The 17074-nt window shown below is 54.2% G+C and overlaps 2 protein-coding genes across 19 annotated transcripts in view; one reads left to right on the forward strand and one right to left on the reverse strand.

Moving 5' to 3' along the window:
- The window catches only part of OTOF (otoferlin), a 127682-nt gene extending 112186 nt beyond the window's left edge, over positions 1 to 15496 (forward strand). For all 18 annotated transcript variants that reach the window (XM_080388275.1, XM_080388286.1, XM_080388285.1 and 15 more), the window contains 4 exons: positions 676 to 917; positions 1281 to 1459; positions 1642 to 1742; positions 2275 to 15496. In XM_080388275.1, coding sequence (XP_080244401.1) covers positions 676 to 917; positions 1281 to 1459; positions 1642 to 1742; positions 2275 to 2455 — 703 coding nt within the window. In that variant the 3' untranslated portion in view covers positions 2456 to 15496. The remainder of the gene's footprint in view (positions 1 to 675; positions 918 to 1280; positions 1460 to 1641; positions 1743 to 2274) is intronic.
- Positions 14213 to 17074, reverse strand: part of SELENOI (selenoprotein I) — a 30318-nt gene continuing 27456 nt past the window's right edge. Inside the window, exon 10 of the mRNA XM_080388310.1 lies at positions 14213 to 16133. Coding sequence (XP_080244436.1) covers positions 16017 to 16133 — 117 coding nt within the window. The 3' untranslated portion in view covers positions 14213 to 16016. The remainder of the gene's footprint in view (positions 16134 to 17074) is intronic.

The raw sequence follows: 17074 nt of genomic DNA on the forward strand, positions 1-17074 counted from the left end.
CCACCCTGTCTCCCAGGGTGGCATTGCTGGGACCGCACTGTCTCCAGTGACGGTGGATCCCACCCATCCATCATCCATCCCGTGACGCCTAGCTGAGCTGGGCACTTCAGTTCCCTTTGCTGGAGACTGGCTTAGCAGAGACGCCCCTACCCTCAAGCAGAGCCTTCATCAGGCCCTCAGTACCTCTGATGGGCTCAGATAGATATGCCCTGACACAGGGAGCCTGCGGTGACCAGCACAGACCTAGCTGCCATCAGGGGACACCTGCTTACCCTGTGGTAGAGTGAGAAGGTCTCTACAACCTCCCCTGGACTTGTCCACTCCACCAGTGCAGGATGGGGACATCCCTCCAGCATGCTCCGCTCCAGACTCCCCAGCAACGCTCCCTGCTCCTGTCCATCTCTTTAACATCTCCCTACCCAGAGAAAGACCTCTGACAACCTGCTTGCATTTCTGGCTCTCAAACTTCCCTCTTCCCTCTAGGGTCCTCCTGCCTTCATGCCTATTCTGCCCCTTGGAGGTGCTGCTGTGGTGAATGGAGCAGCCCCAGCCCATTGCTCACACCTTTTAGGTCCTTCTGAGTCTGTCCTGGAGACATCCTGGCTACACAGGTGGGATGGTCCTATGCCCTCTCCTTCCTCCTGTAACACATTGCCACCCCTCTGGGTCTTGCAGGTGGCTGAAGGGTCAGCAGGAGGACAAGCAAGACACAGATGTCCATTACCACTCACTCACTGGTGAAGGCAACTTCAACTGGCGCTACATCTTCCCCTTTGACTACCTGATGGCAGAGGAGAAGATAGTCATCTCCAAAAAGGAGTCCATGTTCTCCTGGGATGAGACAGAGTACAAGATCCCGGCTCGCCTCACCCTGCAGGTCTGGGATGCTGACCACTTCTCAGCTGATGATTTCCTTGGTAAGCAGGGGGTCTGCTGTGCTGGGGCAATGGGGCAGCCAGCAAGGAGCCCGTGGTTGGCCAAGCAGGGAGCAGTGTGGGTTGAGACAAAGCCTGGATAGGAACAGAACCTGGAAGGGCAGCTCTACTTCTCAGGTCCACAACATCTTACAAACTCCTTTAGATGCTGCTGGTAAGATGAGAGCCCTTGTCTCCACTGCTGCTGTTCAAAGGCTGCTTCTGTAGCAAAGACAGCAGCTTTCTAGTTCCCAGATCTAGTTCAAAGTTGCTCTCTGGGGCAGGAGATGCTGGCTCAGCCCACCTCCAGCCAAGGACTCCAGATTCTGGGAGTGCCAGCATCTGTGCTCCCCTTTCTTCTGCCAGGGGCCATTGAGCTGGACCTGAACCGCTTCCCCCGGGGAGCCAAGACGGCAAAACAGTGCAGCCTGGAGATGGTGACGAACGAGGCAGAGATGCCCATGATCTCCATCTTCAAGCAGAAGCGGGTGAAGGGCTGGTGGCCGTTTGTGGCCAGAGATGAGAATGATGAGCTGGAGGTCACTGTAAGAATGGGAAAAAGGGAGGGATTTTACATCCTGGGGACTGCATGCTTTACAGTCACCCTCCACCCCACACCCCACCCCCACTTGCCTATGTTCCCTCAGGTCCCCTCTGTCACCGTGTCTTGGGGGAATGGGGTGGGGACCATTGCCTAGGTCTCAGCACAAGTCTCTGCTCCATGCAGGGGAAAGTCGAGGCTGAGCTGCACCTTCTGACAGAAGAGGAGGCAGAGAAATCCCCGGCTGGGCTGGCTCGCAATGAGCCTGATCCGTTGGAGAAACCCAAGTAAGTAGGAAACCCCACTCCTCAGCAGGCACCTGGGCTTCTGGGACATGCTGTGGGGTGGCCCCGGGGAGCAAGCCAGGCATGGGGAGGTGAGGAGGGGTCACACTGGGGGATGTAGGAACAAGGATCAGGGGCAGAGCCATCTCTACTGGTTCCCCCCATTGTCTGTTATCCACAGTCCCACTGCTTTTCCTTACTCTGATCCTCCTCTACCTCTCTTCTTGGCTCTGTCCCCTTCCTTGGCCTCCCACCACGTTCTCCTCCCCTCCAGTCCTCACCACCAGATTCCAGTGTCAACTGGCATCTTCACACTCCATCACCAACCTGCATTACTTTATCTGGAATGTGTGGTGCTGACTCCCCATGTCCACCTGCCTGATCATCCTGGTTGGGCTCTTTCACTCTGTGCAGGTTTACCCAGGGAAGGGGATCCCATACCTCCCTTTGCACACTGTGCCCATGTTGCATTGCCTGCCCTGCATCCCTGCTCCGTGGCAGTGGCATTAATGATGGGTATTTGCTTCCCCTGCAGCCGCCCGGACACAGCCTTCCTCTGGTTCCTGAACCCACTCAAGTCCATCAGATACCTCATCTGCACACGCTACAAGTGGCTCATCATCAAAATCTTGCTGGCCCTGTTGCTCCTTATCATGGTCGCCCTCTTCCTCTACAGCATGCCAGGCTACATGGTCAAGAAGCTGCTGGGAGCATGAAGCATGGGAGCCTCCCCCATGTACCCAGTCCTGTGGCACAACCTTCCCAGGCTCCATGCCATTCTCCTCCCTGCAGCCTCTCAGCAGCTTCGGGGGGCATCTCCCGGCTGCTGCTGCTACTGCTGCCAGGACTCCTCTTTTACATTCATCTGTGGGTCTTCGTTGCGGCTTTTGTCCCAGAGAAATGGGGCTGGAGGATGGCGTCGATGCCGAGGCTGTGCATCCCTCACCGGGGCTGGCAGAGGTGCTACTGCAGGACTGCCCAGGCTGGCAGTCTGAGAGCCCTGTGCCCACTGGGGCCATGGGCAGTGCCCTGGTGGGGAGCTCAGCCCCTGGCCCCAGGGGAAGGGGAAGGACAACTGGGGCTGCATGGCTGGAGCTACAGGAGTGCTCCCAAAAGGCTCCTTGGAGGGACAGTCTGAAACGAGGATGGAGCAGGGACCTGGGACAGCTGGGGACATGCCAGCCCCACCAGCATGAGGATGGCACAGAGCGGCCCCAGTACCTGTCCCCCCTGCTAGCACTGTCCCTGCTCCACTCATAGCTCTGGAGGACACTGCTTCCACGGTGCAGGGGCCTGTCCCACCCCGGGGGACACTGGGCATCATGCCCCAGCAGCCACCAAGGCCCTGCAGTGGTGGGGGCCCTGCCCTTCCCCCCCCCCCCCCCCCCCCCCCCCCGCCATGGCTCTGGCAGAGGCAGGGAAGTGTCCAGCAGCTCAGACATCTTCCTGAGGTTACTGACCCAGAACTGGCGGTGGCTGAGCATCCCGATGGGCTTACAGGCAGCCAGGTTCCCTGGCGCAGTGTGAGCTCCCCCTGGCCTTCTAGATTCTCAGTTTATTTTCTTTGGGTTGGTATGTGTTGCGGCTGGAATCTTTCTTGCCATGTATATTGGGGAAGGGTTCTTTTCTCAGCTTGCTACCGTACTCAGCTGTTGAAAAGCCACCTTTCTCAGCTTCAGGTGTGCAAGACCCTCACTGAGTAATTGAGGAGATCTTGGGGATGTTTTTAGGAAGCTACTGTTTTAATCAGTCAATAAAAACTGGCGTTCACTTCTGGTTTCTCTGTCGAGGTCTTGCATTTATGGGGACAGAGCTCGTCACTGGCTGCTTTTCAAGATGAGCCCTTTCCTCCTTCCATCCTCCCACCCTGATGCTTCCCAGTTGCAGCCCCTTTTCCCGCTGCCTCCCTCCAGTTCCCCTGTCCTGGGGGGCTGCATGGGCAGCAAACCAGGCATAGTCCTGCCTTCCCCTCCAGGCAGGGTGGCAGCGGGCAGACAGCAACATCCTGGGGACCAAGAGGGGCTCCAGGTACTTCTTTCCATCATCTGCCACCTGCACTGGGTGGGTGCCCAGCGGGCCGTCTCCTCTTGCCCACACCAAGCATCGGTGAAAGGCCATCGCAGCTCTCACCGCCATCCCAACGCTCCCAGACCACAGTATCTTGTCCTACAGAAACACCTCCCGAACGACACAGCTGTGAGAGCTGCACAAGGCAGCCCAGACCATCCCCATCCTCCCGTGCAGCGCTTGCTCTGCCGACGCTTCTCCCATCCTACCTTTTCTTGCCAGTGCTCCTCAATCCTCCAAATCCGCAGCGTGGAAGAGTGTGTCGACCTTAGACAAGAGGTTGAATGTCAGCCTCTGCTTGCCTTCCGTGGTGCTGCTGGGTTCCGGGCTCTCTGGCTCCAACAGCTCATCCACCTTATCCCCGATGTTCCTCTGCATGCTGGCCTTCAGCATTTGCCAGGACTGCACGACGCGCTGCACAGCAGACCTCTGCCGCAGGCCCCTCTGATCCGTGTGGGGCAGGGCCTGCTTCTTAACACTCTGCGTCCCCTCCAGGACTGTAGGGGAGAGGGACGGGGGAGACATGGGGACTGGTTCCAGGACTGCAGAGGACAGGGATGGGGGAGATGTAGACATGGGGACTGGCTCACTGACCGCAGAGGACAGGGATGGGGCAGACGTGGGGACCGCGGTGGGGAGAGGGTCCTCCTGGCCATCCGGATGCAGGTCCATGCTGCTGCTGTCACTGCGTTCTGCCCGCTCAGGAGCCCTTGCGTCCTGCCTGTCCCGTCTCCTCTGTCCCTTCTGTGTTCTCCGGGGCCTGAGGACGGGGTGTGATACCTGCGAGCTCCGTCTGTCCCCAGGGCTCCTGGGCAGAGGCGCGTTGCAGTTCTTGCAGCACCTCTCAGGGGCTATTTCGGGGAGCCGCTGGGTGGTGTCCCACACGTAGGGCGGCTCCCCATCGATGGCCAGCTCAAAGCGCAGCCGCAGGTCCAGCTGCAGGTCCTCCTCGTGCACCAGGATGTCCGTGTTGTGGAGGGTGATGGCCAGCGTGGGCAGGTCCTGTCCTGCCGCGGGCTCGCTGAGGGCATGTAGCCCCCTCTGCAGCCCCCCAGCATGGCTACGGGTTCCTGCACTGAGGCCGTACCTCAAGATGCTCCGCAGGAGCTGTGTCACTGAAAGCCAGCCTCAGCGAGACACAGCACATGCCCCCGCCAAGCCCACCCTGCTGCTGGACCCCAAACCCAGCCTGACCCCATGTCACCATCGAAAGGGTCCCAGGCGTGTGGGGGTGTAGACCTCATGGCCATGGGTCCGTAGGATTCCGTAATACACAGGGACACGGAAGCTTGAGCACTAAATTTCTCTACTTCATTACACATTGCCTCAAATACCACAAAAATCACTGCTAGCAAGTATATCTGTGGTGTATCAAGCTATTACAATGTACAACACTATTATCAGCAATTGGTAATATAGCAGTAATTAATTATAGCAACAAGCAATTAATAGCAACATTCATAAAAGCAGCAATCAATAATAGCAGCAATCAAATATATATAGTATTATGGATTACTACAATCTTATCGCTAGTGGAGCAAATTTATAATTAATGTAATGTTAGATATACTTCTGATAGACTTATAAGCACATGTATCTATATATTATATATGTTTGCTATAGCAAGCACATTAGACAGATCCCAGAGGGGGACCCAACCATCCCATTCTTACTTTCCTCTCTCAGAGAACTTTTTAATGTCATGTTTATATGAACATTTTTCTATCATAGAGACATAAGAGGGCGTAGGACACCACCACTTTGAGCAGCCAGTATATGCTGTTACTTTCTGGTTTTCATCTTGAACAGCCGACAGATGATGGTGATGTCTTCTGTTCTCTGACCAGTTTTTATTTTTTCAGACTGTTTTCCTGTTTTTGTGATTAGAAAAACCAGTGGCAGTTCGCGATTCTTACTTCCTCAGGATGTTTTCCCCCATTTTCCCAGGCTATTTTTCACCTTTTCAGACCATAAGTTGCCATTACAGGTCCTTGGGTTTGCACTTACTGCTGGTATCTCAGGTTGTCTCTGGCTTCTCTGTAGCCAGCTGCGCTTCAGAGATGCCAGGTGCCCTTCTCAGGGATGCTCCTGGCTCCCAGGCTGAGCTCCTGGGCCGGCAGAGCACAGGCTGGCAGGCACCATATCAGTCCATATTTCACCAGACATTTTTCTTCTGTTCAGTAATTTTCCCCTTCCAACCAGGTTGCCTTTATGGCTGCTCACACCACCTTTAAAGGGTGTCCAGCACTGGCACAGGCTGTCCAGGGAGGTGGGGGAGGCACTGTCCCTGAGGGTGTTTAAAAGACATGTAGAAGTGTCGCTCAGGGCCATGGGTTAGTGGTGGGCTTGGCAGTGCTGGGTTAATGGTTGGACCTGGTGATCTTACAGGTCTTTTACAACCTAAATGATTCCCCAGACTCATCCAGCCCATGAGATACTGTTCCTGATTCACCTGCACACCAAATGACTCTCATAATTGGGCAAATTCAGGACCTGTGTGTGTGGACTGGTCCATCTCTGGCACCGGCACATCACCTACGTCCCACAGGCTGTGTGGCCCAGGAGGCATGGGGCTCTGGGGCTGTGCATTGACCCTGTTTCTTGGCGCAACATCAAGTAGTTATCAGAGACAGGGTTGTCATAGAACCACAGAATGGGGTGGGTTGGAAGGGACCTTAAAGACCATCTAGTCCACATACACACACCCCAGCCCAGGCTGCCCCCAGCCCCGTCCAGCCTGGCCTTGAGCCCTGCCAGGGATGGGGCACCCACAGCTGCTCTGGGCAGCCTGGGCCAGCGCCTCGCCGCCCTCACAGGGAAGAATTTCTTCCTCATCTCTCATCTCCATCTCCCCTCTCTCAGGTAAAGCCATTCCCCCGTGTGCCATCGCCACCTGCCCTTGCCCAAAGCCCCTCCCCAGCTTTCTTGCCGGCCCCTTTAGGCACTGGCAGGTGCTCTAAGGTCTCCCCGCAGCCTTCTCCTCCCCAGGCTGAGCCACCCCAGCTCTCCCAGCCTGTCCCCACAGCAGAGCTGCTCCAGCCTCTCATCACCTTTGTGGCTTCATCTGGACTCACCCTCCCTCACCATCATGACAGGAGGTCACAGGTTTTGCTTTCTGCCTCCCCCAGGGCTGCAAACATCTCTACCTGGGGCAGGACCAAGCTCCAAGTCACCCACATGCATATGTCGCTTGCCCATAGCAGGATTTGCTCGGTGCCCACCCACAGTGTTCCTGCAGCCCAGATCTTATCAGCACTTGGACCCACTGTCCTGGACACACATCAGCGGGTCCAAAGGTGGGCAAACGTGCCACGTGGCCACCTCCTGTGCCACGTGGCTGCCTCCTGTGTCAAGGGCAGTCAAACCAGTTTGCTACACCTGGATTTTGGGTGCCCAGGAGGGGTAGCCTCCTTGCCAGAGGACTCTGGGGAGGGTGCAAGGCCCCTCGTCCTGTTTTGGGAAAGTGATGCGCACCCATGGGGGTGAGCAGAGGGATGTGTGAGGAGCTGCTGAGCGTGGCTGAGCCCATCCCTGCAGTATCGGCGCACTGTGGGCTGACAGAGGGGCACAGAGCTGGATGAATATGGGTGGGCAGGCAGCCATGGTGCCAGCAGCAGGTACACTCTTCCCCCTCTTCCTCCCAATGAAGTGATGAATTAGTGAATTCTCATGTTAGCCTAATCCATACAAAGGGGATCGTGTCCTTGTTGGCTTGTTTTCTTTCCTAATGAGCTCATAAAAAAATAATTTACAGAGTAAGTTGTCCTGTAAATCTATGAGGTCCAAATGGACCACGACAGCAGCCTGCGCAGCCAGCACACAGTGTGCTGCCAAAATGCTATTGTTATTAACAATCCTTTAAGCATATTACACCTACCACAACAATCCTCTTAGAGGAAGCCGTCGAGACAGCTGATAAAAGACAAGGCATCGCTTAAATACACCTCGGCTTTAGCCCAGAGGGAAAGTGCAAGGCCCAGGTGGCTGCTCACCCATGTCCTGCAAAGGTGGGTCACACATTGCCTGGCCTAAGCCAAACTCCCTCAAAATTTGGGGAGCCTGGGTTGATGCCACGGCCCGAGGGGATCAGACCCTCTGCAGCAGCTTGGGTAGGCTTGTGGTAGAGCAGAGCCCATGCCTGCTGCAACGTCCCACTGGTGGGGGGGGCTGGCCGTGCCTCATGGAGCTGCAGGATGCAGAGAAACCCCTTCTGTTGGGTAGCAAAACGGCTCCTGGGGCTGCTCCACACCCACAGTGTCACAGTCGGGAGAGCATGGCTCCTGCCCCAGCAGCAGCACCCATCGCATACCTTGGTTTAGAGCAATTCTTACTATTTTTGGTAGAAATGCCAGCGGGTGGACTGGCACTGATGGTCACGGGGAGGTCTCTGCAGTGCTGGGTGTGGAATGCTGTGAGAAGGAGCAGCAGCGTAGGGACCCCCCTGCCACAGCACCCATGCCCCTGTGCACCAGTGGGGGAAGGCAGAGATTTCCCAACTGCAGAGGTCCTGGGTTTGATGGCATCAGTCCGAAGGGCACCGGGTGTGTGGTGCAAACGGCAGGAGGGTGGCACTGGGGCTGAAACTCCCGCTACTGCCAACCCTGTCCTCCTTTCTGCCAACAAAAGGACACAGAGAGGGAACTTTGGGCATGGGATATGTATCCAGCACTTCTCAGCCAGTCTGCTGGGTCCCCCAGGAGCTTCTGGAGTAGAAGCATTACCTTCTGCCCTCAGATTGGCCCCGACTGAAGCTCCCACCAGTTCATGCCTCTCCATTTAGCCCTGTGCCACCTGTGTGCCTTCCTGGGCATGCCTGGAGCTGCACACACAGAGCAGCAACTCAGACCTCCAGGTCTGGCTGAATTTTGATGTGATTTGGTGGCCACAAACCAAGATGCCCTCCCTCCCAGCCCAAGGTGTGTGTTTGGAAGGAAGAAGGCAGTTCCTCTCCCTTCCCCTGCCGCAGCCTTCCCTGGCCACCCACCGGAGCAAGGACCATGTCCCTGGCCACCTCCATGTCCCAGCACAGTCCTCCTGATCTGACACTGGGTGACCCAGAAGGGCCATGACTCCACTCACCCCATAAGAAAGTCAGTCAGGGGCTCGAGAGGACGTTCTTCCTAATTCCTGACCTCAGCTTCCTTGGCTTTATTGGGTATCTGTGGTCTCCTGTCCAGGGCATGCAGCCACCGACAGCAGCTTATTCCCCTGTGAGCAACCCCTGCCACACTGACACAGGGATAAAGCAGGGATCACCCTGATTAGCACCAAAGACGACAGCATTAAGAGCTTGCTGTGATCACAGGTGGCTTTGCTGGGGCAGAGCTGAGTCCTGACTTGTTGGGGCAGCCACACTGATGCCAGGAAAACAGTGGTTTCCAGCAACACTCACCTCCTCCCTCTGCTGGGGCACCTTCCTGAGCCCAGTTGGGGTGAGCACCACATCCATGAGCTGTGGTTGAAGCAAGCCATGACCCTGGCTTCAATGGGGCAGGAAAGGTTTGTCCAGCGAAACGCATCACCTCTGTCCATGTTTCGTGCCCTGCATTTTCACAGCACCACAGGGTGGTGGGGATGGGCAGGGACCCCTGGGACCACCCAGCCCACCCCTGCTCAAGCAGCCGCACAGGGCCACAGCCAGGCGGGCTCTGGACGTCCCCAGAGAAGGAGACTGCACAGCCTCTCTGGGCAGCCTGTCCCCGTGCTCCGGCACCCTCAAGGGAAAGAAGTTTTTCCTGCTCTCCCCACGGAGCTCCCTGTGCTGCAGTTTGTGCCCGTTGCCCCTTGTCCTGTCGCTGGGCACCGCTGACAAGAGCCCGGCCCCGGCCCCCTGACACTGGCCCTTAAGGTACCTGTGTGCATCGCTCAGGTCCCCTCTCAGCCTTCTCCTGCCCAGGCTGAGCAGCCCCAGCTCCCGCAGCCTTTCTTCCCAGGAGAGATGCTCCAGAGGCTTTGTCGCCTTCATGGCCCTTCCCTGAACTCTCTCCTGTCTGTCCATGTCTCTCTGGAACTGGGGAGCCCAGCAGTGGACCCAGAGCTCCAGATGGGCCCCACCAGGGCAGAGCAGAGGGGGAGGACCACCTCCCTCGAGCCGCTGGCCACATTCCTCCCAATGCACCCCAGGATCCCACTGGCCCTTTGACCATGAGGACACACTGCTGGCTCATGAAATAGCAGAGCAAAGGGAAGAAGCCTTTGGGATGTCAGAGTTTCAGCTAAAAGAGGATGCTGCACCTCTCCATGGACCCCCATATCCCTGTACCATGGCCCAAGGTCCCATTATTCCAGGAGAGTGCCACGGGGCAGGCACAGCCCAAGGCAACGCTGCCTTCTCCTTCCAAGTCTTCCCTGGTGCTGCAGCCAGCTCACTCCCTGCCCTGCAGCACCTTGCCAAGCACCACAGCTGCAGCCTGACACAGCAGGTGAATAAAACCCATCACTCCAAGCCGGGGAGTTTTTCCACCTCGGCTGCAACAAGCACAGCTACTCAAAGCAGGGCTGCAGCTCCAGCCTGGGCACTGCTGTGCCCAAACCTGCCCTGTGTGGTGGGCTGCCTGCTCAGCAGAAAGGAAGAAACAAAGAAAGAAAGAAAAAAAAAAAAAAAGGCAAACACCATTAAAAGGCTTGGAAAATTTTATTCTTTACTGAATAATAGTTTTTTTGTTTGGTTTAAACACAATAAATATTTCAGTAATAGCATTTAACAGACTGGAATTCAAATCACTGCAGTACCTAAGCTCCCGGAGACAGGACTCCGGGGATGTGATCAGGCTCCCTGGGAATGTGGCCAGGCTGCTTGACCTGATGTCTCTTTAGGGGCACCCCTGCGTCAAGGGACTGAGCTCGCTTGGCTCCGGTGAGGAGCCCGGCAGAGCACCCGGAGTCCCAGGGCAGCCAGGCTGCTGCTGTCAGTGTGACAGCGGCTCCTCTGAAAGGCTCAGGGGGGAAGGGACAGAACCAAACCACCATACCATCACAAGCACCAAACGCATCTTTCCCTGCATCATTTCACAGCCCCCCCAGTCCTGGGAACTGGGACAGCAGCCAGCAGCACTGGCTCTCCAGCCCCACTGCGCAGAGGGTCGGTGGCAGAAGACGGAGCAGGAGGGCCCACTTTGTGCCTCCAACTTTGTTTCCAGAAGGACCAGGCAGCATCACTAACTCCTTTCCCACCCTGCCTAGGAAAAGTGAATAGCCACACAGAGAGGTGCCTTTGAAGATGCTCTGAAGGGCTGCAGAGAAGGTCTCTGTCCTGCATTTATAGCAGAGGGCCGGAGAGCAGGGACTGTTTGCAAAACCACTCAAGAGGTAAGGGTTGAGTCTGAAATGCCCTGGGTTCACCCCGCTCCTGCAGGTTGGGTTTGACGCTGCTGCCTTGCTTTGCCTTTACGTGCAGGGTTACAGCTGTAGAAGAGAGCCATGCAGCACGCTCTCAGAAGACCAGAGCCGAAACCAGCCTGGGACCCACCACCCTCCTTCCAGAGGGGCTGGTGCCAGCGCAACACAGACCACTGCTGAGATCAGCACCCGCTTCAACTAAGAGCTTGAGGGACAGAAGCAGGTCAGTCTCCCTGCTGGGAGGGAGGGAAGGCAGGGTAGACCACTGGAAGTGTTCAAGACCAGGCTGGATGTGGCTTTGAGCAACCTGGTCTAGTGGAAAGCATTCATGGCCATGGCAGGGGGGTTGGATCTAGCCGATCTTTAAGGTCCCTTCCAACCCGAACTACTCTGTGGATGAGGTCTCCAGCCTGAAGCATAGCACCAGCTCCCACCAAATGGCCACCATGAATGCCACTGGCCAAGATGAACAGCACCTTACAAGGTGAGCAGCAAATTTCACCAAGAGCCTCCGCTCCTAGGGCAGTGATGCCCTGACCGCCTCCTCAAGACCAGCCTAGCAGCCTCTCAAGCCTAGTCTGACCCCACTGCGTGGGCCAAAGGGTCTTCTACTAAGTAGCAGTGACCTCTTCTAAAAGCAAAGAGGTCAGCGTGGCACCCATCGTCACTATGTCCCACCAAGAACCGCCTCCACGTCACCTCAGCTGCTGCTTCAACACAGCATGGTGAGGTAGAACAGGTGGGCAAAAGCAGGAGAAGCCAAGGCGGCAGGCTGTGGATCTGCATTAGAAAAGCAAAAAAGTAAATAAGCTTTTAGCCGACCCAGCTTCATCCCCACCACTGGCCCATGGCACCACAGCAAGGCTGACACACTGCACTGGAAGATTTCGGGATGGGGGGTTGTAAGGGAACCTGGTGCACTGAGGGACTCCTGCTTCTCAAGCAAGCCACGCACGCTAAGCAAAAAGGGACAACTGGAAACAAGACTGTTTCAGGGAAGCTCCTGCAGGTTTCAGGATACAGAAACCCCACGGACAGTTCAGCTGTGGCCTAAGGTGACCAGAGCTCCACCCACGGCTGCACACAAATCAACTGTTCCCTTGGACCCGTGTATGAAAAAAAAAAATATCTGAGCCACTTTCTAAAAAAACACTACTTCTCTAGAGACTTGCCAGGTCTATTGCAAGCAGACACAGAGGAGAATTGTTTAGAGGCCTTGCTAGAACTGACCCAACTGAGATCAAAGCCGCTCTCAGACCACACGCTGCAGGTACTCGACACACCCAGGAGGTAACATCAGACCAGCTCTATTTAAGGAGCTTAAATACATGTTTCCAGAGCCTCAGAAGCTCATGCTTACAACATGCTGCTCCCCTGGCTCTGGTAAAGCTGCCTGTTATCAGGTGATGGATGTTTACAAGTGGAGAGACTGCTGCCGAGCCCCTGCAGTGACCGGCCGCAAAAGAGACGTGTTAGCTGTGGCACAGACACGCCAGAGGAAGGAACAAGCTGAAAACCACAGCGCGTAGGTACTTGTTTGTAGGCCCACAGCTCAGCTGCAGCATTTGTACTTGTAAAATGTGGTCGTTGCACTAAAAACAACTTTTGGCCAAACCCCAGGAGATCCCAAAACCTGCACTTCACCCTCAGCCCCGGCTCTGCTTGTGAATTCCTGCTCTAGGTCCGTGGCGCGGTACAGAGGCAGGAGCCCCTGAACCACAAGACCAAAACGAAAAAGGCCTGCAAGCAAAGCTGCCTCTGCCTTGGCTGTGCAAGTCCTGCGTCAACACATCGGTGTGTCCCAGGCTCCCACAAAAACCTGCCTCAGAGCAAAGGCTGACTGGACACAGCATGGCAAGGACCAGGAGGAGCTGGCAGTGCCACCGCCTCTTCCCACAGCACAAAGTCCTGCCTGGAGCCAGAGGCCAGGAGACAGACATCCCAGTGGGTCTCGAAAGACCACACACCTCCCTGAACAGTTTTTTTTTCCTGGTAACACTCTGTATTGAGATAAAATGTGCAAAAGAGATTTAGGAAAGCTTAAGACAGTGCTGTTACCAACTCAGCAGGTCCATCAGTAATTAAGAAAATATGACTAACACTATCCCTGGAAGAAGAGGCAACACAGATCAGCCTTCAAATAGCAGGCAGGAGCTGAGGAGCAAGCGCACATCCTACCCAGACCGTGCATGACCCTATCCCACCCCAAAGAGCACATCCCAGCACAAGTGCAGAGTCTAGCCAACAAGGAAAGCAACCACCACCGTGACACAACCACCCTCAGATGCTGTTCACAAGGAATATATTTATTCTCAAGGCTTAAAACCGTTATTAATAATAAGTAGTTTCTCAGCATGCCGCATCCCACCACGGCACGATGGATTGGTCTTTGTGTGTTTCCATTCCCCTCCCAAAATGTGGGAGCAGAAATCACTTAATTTCTAACAGCCCAAGCAGAACCTCCTGCAGCTTCGCAGCAGCATGAGCTGGGGACAGAGCCATACGTGCACCGAGATCAGACCCACTCTCCTCACTCCAGCACAAGCCTGGTAGTACTAGAGACAAGCAAGCCTGTTTACCAGCACTGATTCAAGGAGATATTTTTTCTAGTTTTAAGGTGCAATAAATTAAGGCACCAAAAATCCAGGACTCTCCAAAGATAAAGCCTGTGCAGACATGAAGCGGTTCCAGTTTTTGAGACAGGTTTCTCCTACAGCATGACAAGTATTTGCAGGATTTTAGAGAGGAAGTCCTGCTTCCATGTTTGTAACTTCACAAAGGGTTTTTTCAGGGTATATTACGTGCTGTAATACACACCAGCTCACAGCTAGGTGAGACGACAGACAAACAGCGTATTATGGAGACAAAGTGACATCCTAAGATTTAAGATCAGACAACTTCTCACAGCATTAGTACTGGTCCATCTGCTACTTGAACATGTCCCATAGATAAGTGTTGTGTCCCGTTTTAAGATTCCCTGTAGTTCTTGTGTGAGTGTGACTTAAATTTATCTCCCTTCATAACTGTATTTCATTAAATAGTAAGTAAAAAATTCAAGCACAGCCCAATTCATTTGTACGCTTAGGGTTTTTTTTTTTTCTGTACAATGTCAGTAAAATATATAGGAGTAAACTACTTTATTTAATAAACTCTGAAAACCATTTGCCCCCTCTCCCAGATTAGGCACCCTTCCCAGACACGCCATAGCCATACAGACACAGGAGCACGCAGACGTTCAGCCAAGCCCTCCCGCAATGTCAGCCCAGACGAACGCACCAGCGCGTTCCTCGCAGGGTGTACCGTGACCGAGCAACCCCAATGTCGCACCCTGTGAATGCACGAGCTCGCCTCAGGATTTCAAGTCTCATACTCTGCATGACAATGACTCAAATTTACAAAAGAAAAAGCATTAAATACTAGTTACAGTTTGAAGGTTTCCTAAAGCAGGAGGAGTCTTCACCTGCAGAAGGAAAATGCTGTGACCAAGCTTCTATGAACCACGTTGCACAATTATCAGTGTATAAGTGACTTTGTTCCCATGGTAAATTACATATACACAACCTGCTGCGCTTGTTCGCTTCCGGATGCAGCCTTTCCAGAGCCTGGGTTTAAGCTACACTCTTCATTCAAGCACAGGTCTTCATTAAATAAAGTGAACAGAAAAGAAAATCAGCATTCAGTCTTCACCACCCCACTCTTAACTCAATTACAAAAACAAATTAAAAAAAAAACAATCAATGCAAACGTCTTTTACAAATGGACAGTAAACAAATGTATCTCTGGATGAGACATGCAGCCGCTGGGGACAACTGTTTTGAAAATGAAGTGATACTCGGAAAGGACTCCACCACACATACACCTGTGAGCTTTCTGAAACTGCACGCACAACCAACACCAACACTTATTAACGTGCTTCTCTAAGTGGTGGATTTGCTGCTGTTGATGGTCTAGTGGGAAGGGCGATGTGCAAACCGAGACTGGCTGTGCTGCTACAAAGGAAGAGGCTCAGGCAGCATGCAATGACCCAGCACAGCCAACCTGAAACAGCAAGTTCATAGTGGTAGGAAGAGGGGGGGAGTCTGGCTCTGTGTTAGGCTGGTGTAAGCCTCTTCCTGCTGCTGACCAGAGCCCAGACCCCACGCTCAGGCGGGGAACACACACAAACAGGAACACAGTCGAGATGTGGTCCCAGATATCCACAGCTCGAGCCGAGGAGGCAGAAGCTGCCTTCCTGCTTTTACAAGAAATTGAGCCCTGATGTTTTAAGGCCCCCAAGCAGAGTATTACTAGAAGTTTTGTGTGGTGTTTCTTTTTTTTTTCCCCTCTTGGGGGAAAAAAAAAAGAAAAGAAAAGGTGCAAGTATTTGCCCAAATAGCAAATAGGTGAATGCAGGAAGGCAGGACAGAATGTGGGAGAACTATCACCATCTGCTCCCTAAGTCCCAGCCCAGGTCAAGGGCTGTCTAGCAGGAATAGGGGCAGACAAACTCCCCCAACCACCAGGATGTTCCCCTGACCTTTTAGAAATCAGCCATTATGTGGGTTTTGGTGACAGGCCAAGATGCTTTGCTCAGGTAAAACCACCTGCACTCTCAATCAGCTCCACCTGACCAAGAGCCTCAGTCCGAGGTTTCACTGGGAACATTCAGCTGGTCTAATATACAGTAATAGTGACCTGAAAGGTTACCCTCCTCATCCAGTTTCACCCAAAACCGAAAGCTTACATTCATCAAACAGCAGCAGGGGCTGCCCCATGCCAGTCCTGCCCTGGCTGCACTAGATACCGTGCGTACTTTGCCCTGATGTCTTTCCAGAGGATAGGTTTAGATCTGTGGTGATGGTTGAAGTATTTACAGGTATTTCCAGCGGTTATTTACAGTACTTCTGCAGACCGCAAGCTGATTTTCTCTTCCTCCACTCCTAGTCAATCTGCTGTGGGCTTCTTTAGTGAGAAGGGCCGTATATTGAAGTGCCTGCTCAGTTGGCTCACCTGGGGACAAAGCAGACAACAGGACTAGGTTAGCAAGGCTCAGAGGGACAAGGAGGAATGTGGGCAGAGCACCAGACCCGTTCCCTGTATAGCCAGCAAAGCCCCTGCCACTTTCCTGCACTCACTTTCCCTGCCATTGCCCACCCTACCTGCTCCCCATGGGCACAGCAGATCCGGACCACAGCCTCTCTTTTGTGCTACGGGGCCAACCAGGCTGTCCTGCTCAGGAGCCAAGCCCTGTCCCTGTCAGCTCGACACTGGGGCTGGCCAGGTGCGTGTCTCCACAGGCTGCAGTCTTGCTCCCTTCCCAAGTAACAGCCTGGGCTATCCAGGAGCGGACTCACCTCCATTTCCTGCCACCCTCAGGGGCAGGAGCCTGAAACACCTGCCCTGAGCCCAGGCACGCACGATTTTACCCTGTGGTTCTGCTCCCTCTCAGCGATATTTTTATTGTTTTGCTTAATCAATCTGATCACTGCAGCTATCTATATGAAAGATTGCTCCCTGAATCCACCTGCAAGTAAAACTGGGGGCTGGGTACTTCACATTAACCGTGCAGACACACACAGGAAGGTCACAAAAAGGAGAGGAACCCAACACCAGATTTTGCATCATTTTACACCAGCCTTTAGAAGAAGCTTTCACCACCTCTTTTGAGGACATGAGAAAACTACAGAGGGCCAAGAGCTGCACCAGGACACGAGCTTTCAGGCACGGTACGGAGAACTGCAGGCAGGAGGATAAAACGGATGGCGTGGCACTGGCACCTGCTGCCTGCAAAGTAATGGCCACTGCAGAACCAAGAGCAAGCAGAGCTGAGCAGCACCAGAGGCTGAGCTGGGCAGAGGGGTTTATTCCTCATCATTACTCCCAAACTCATAGCGGTTTGGGATTACAGCCCACTCACAGAGCCTTAAAAGGCTCTTCAGCTCAAAGCTTCT

This window comes from Falco punctatus, assembly GCF_963210335.1.
Source record: "Falco punctatus genome assembly, chromosome: 5".
NCBI classification, from domain to species: domain Eukaryota; kingdom Metazoa; phylum Chordata; class Aves; order Falconiformes; family Falconidae; genus Falco; species Falco punctatus.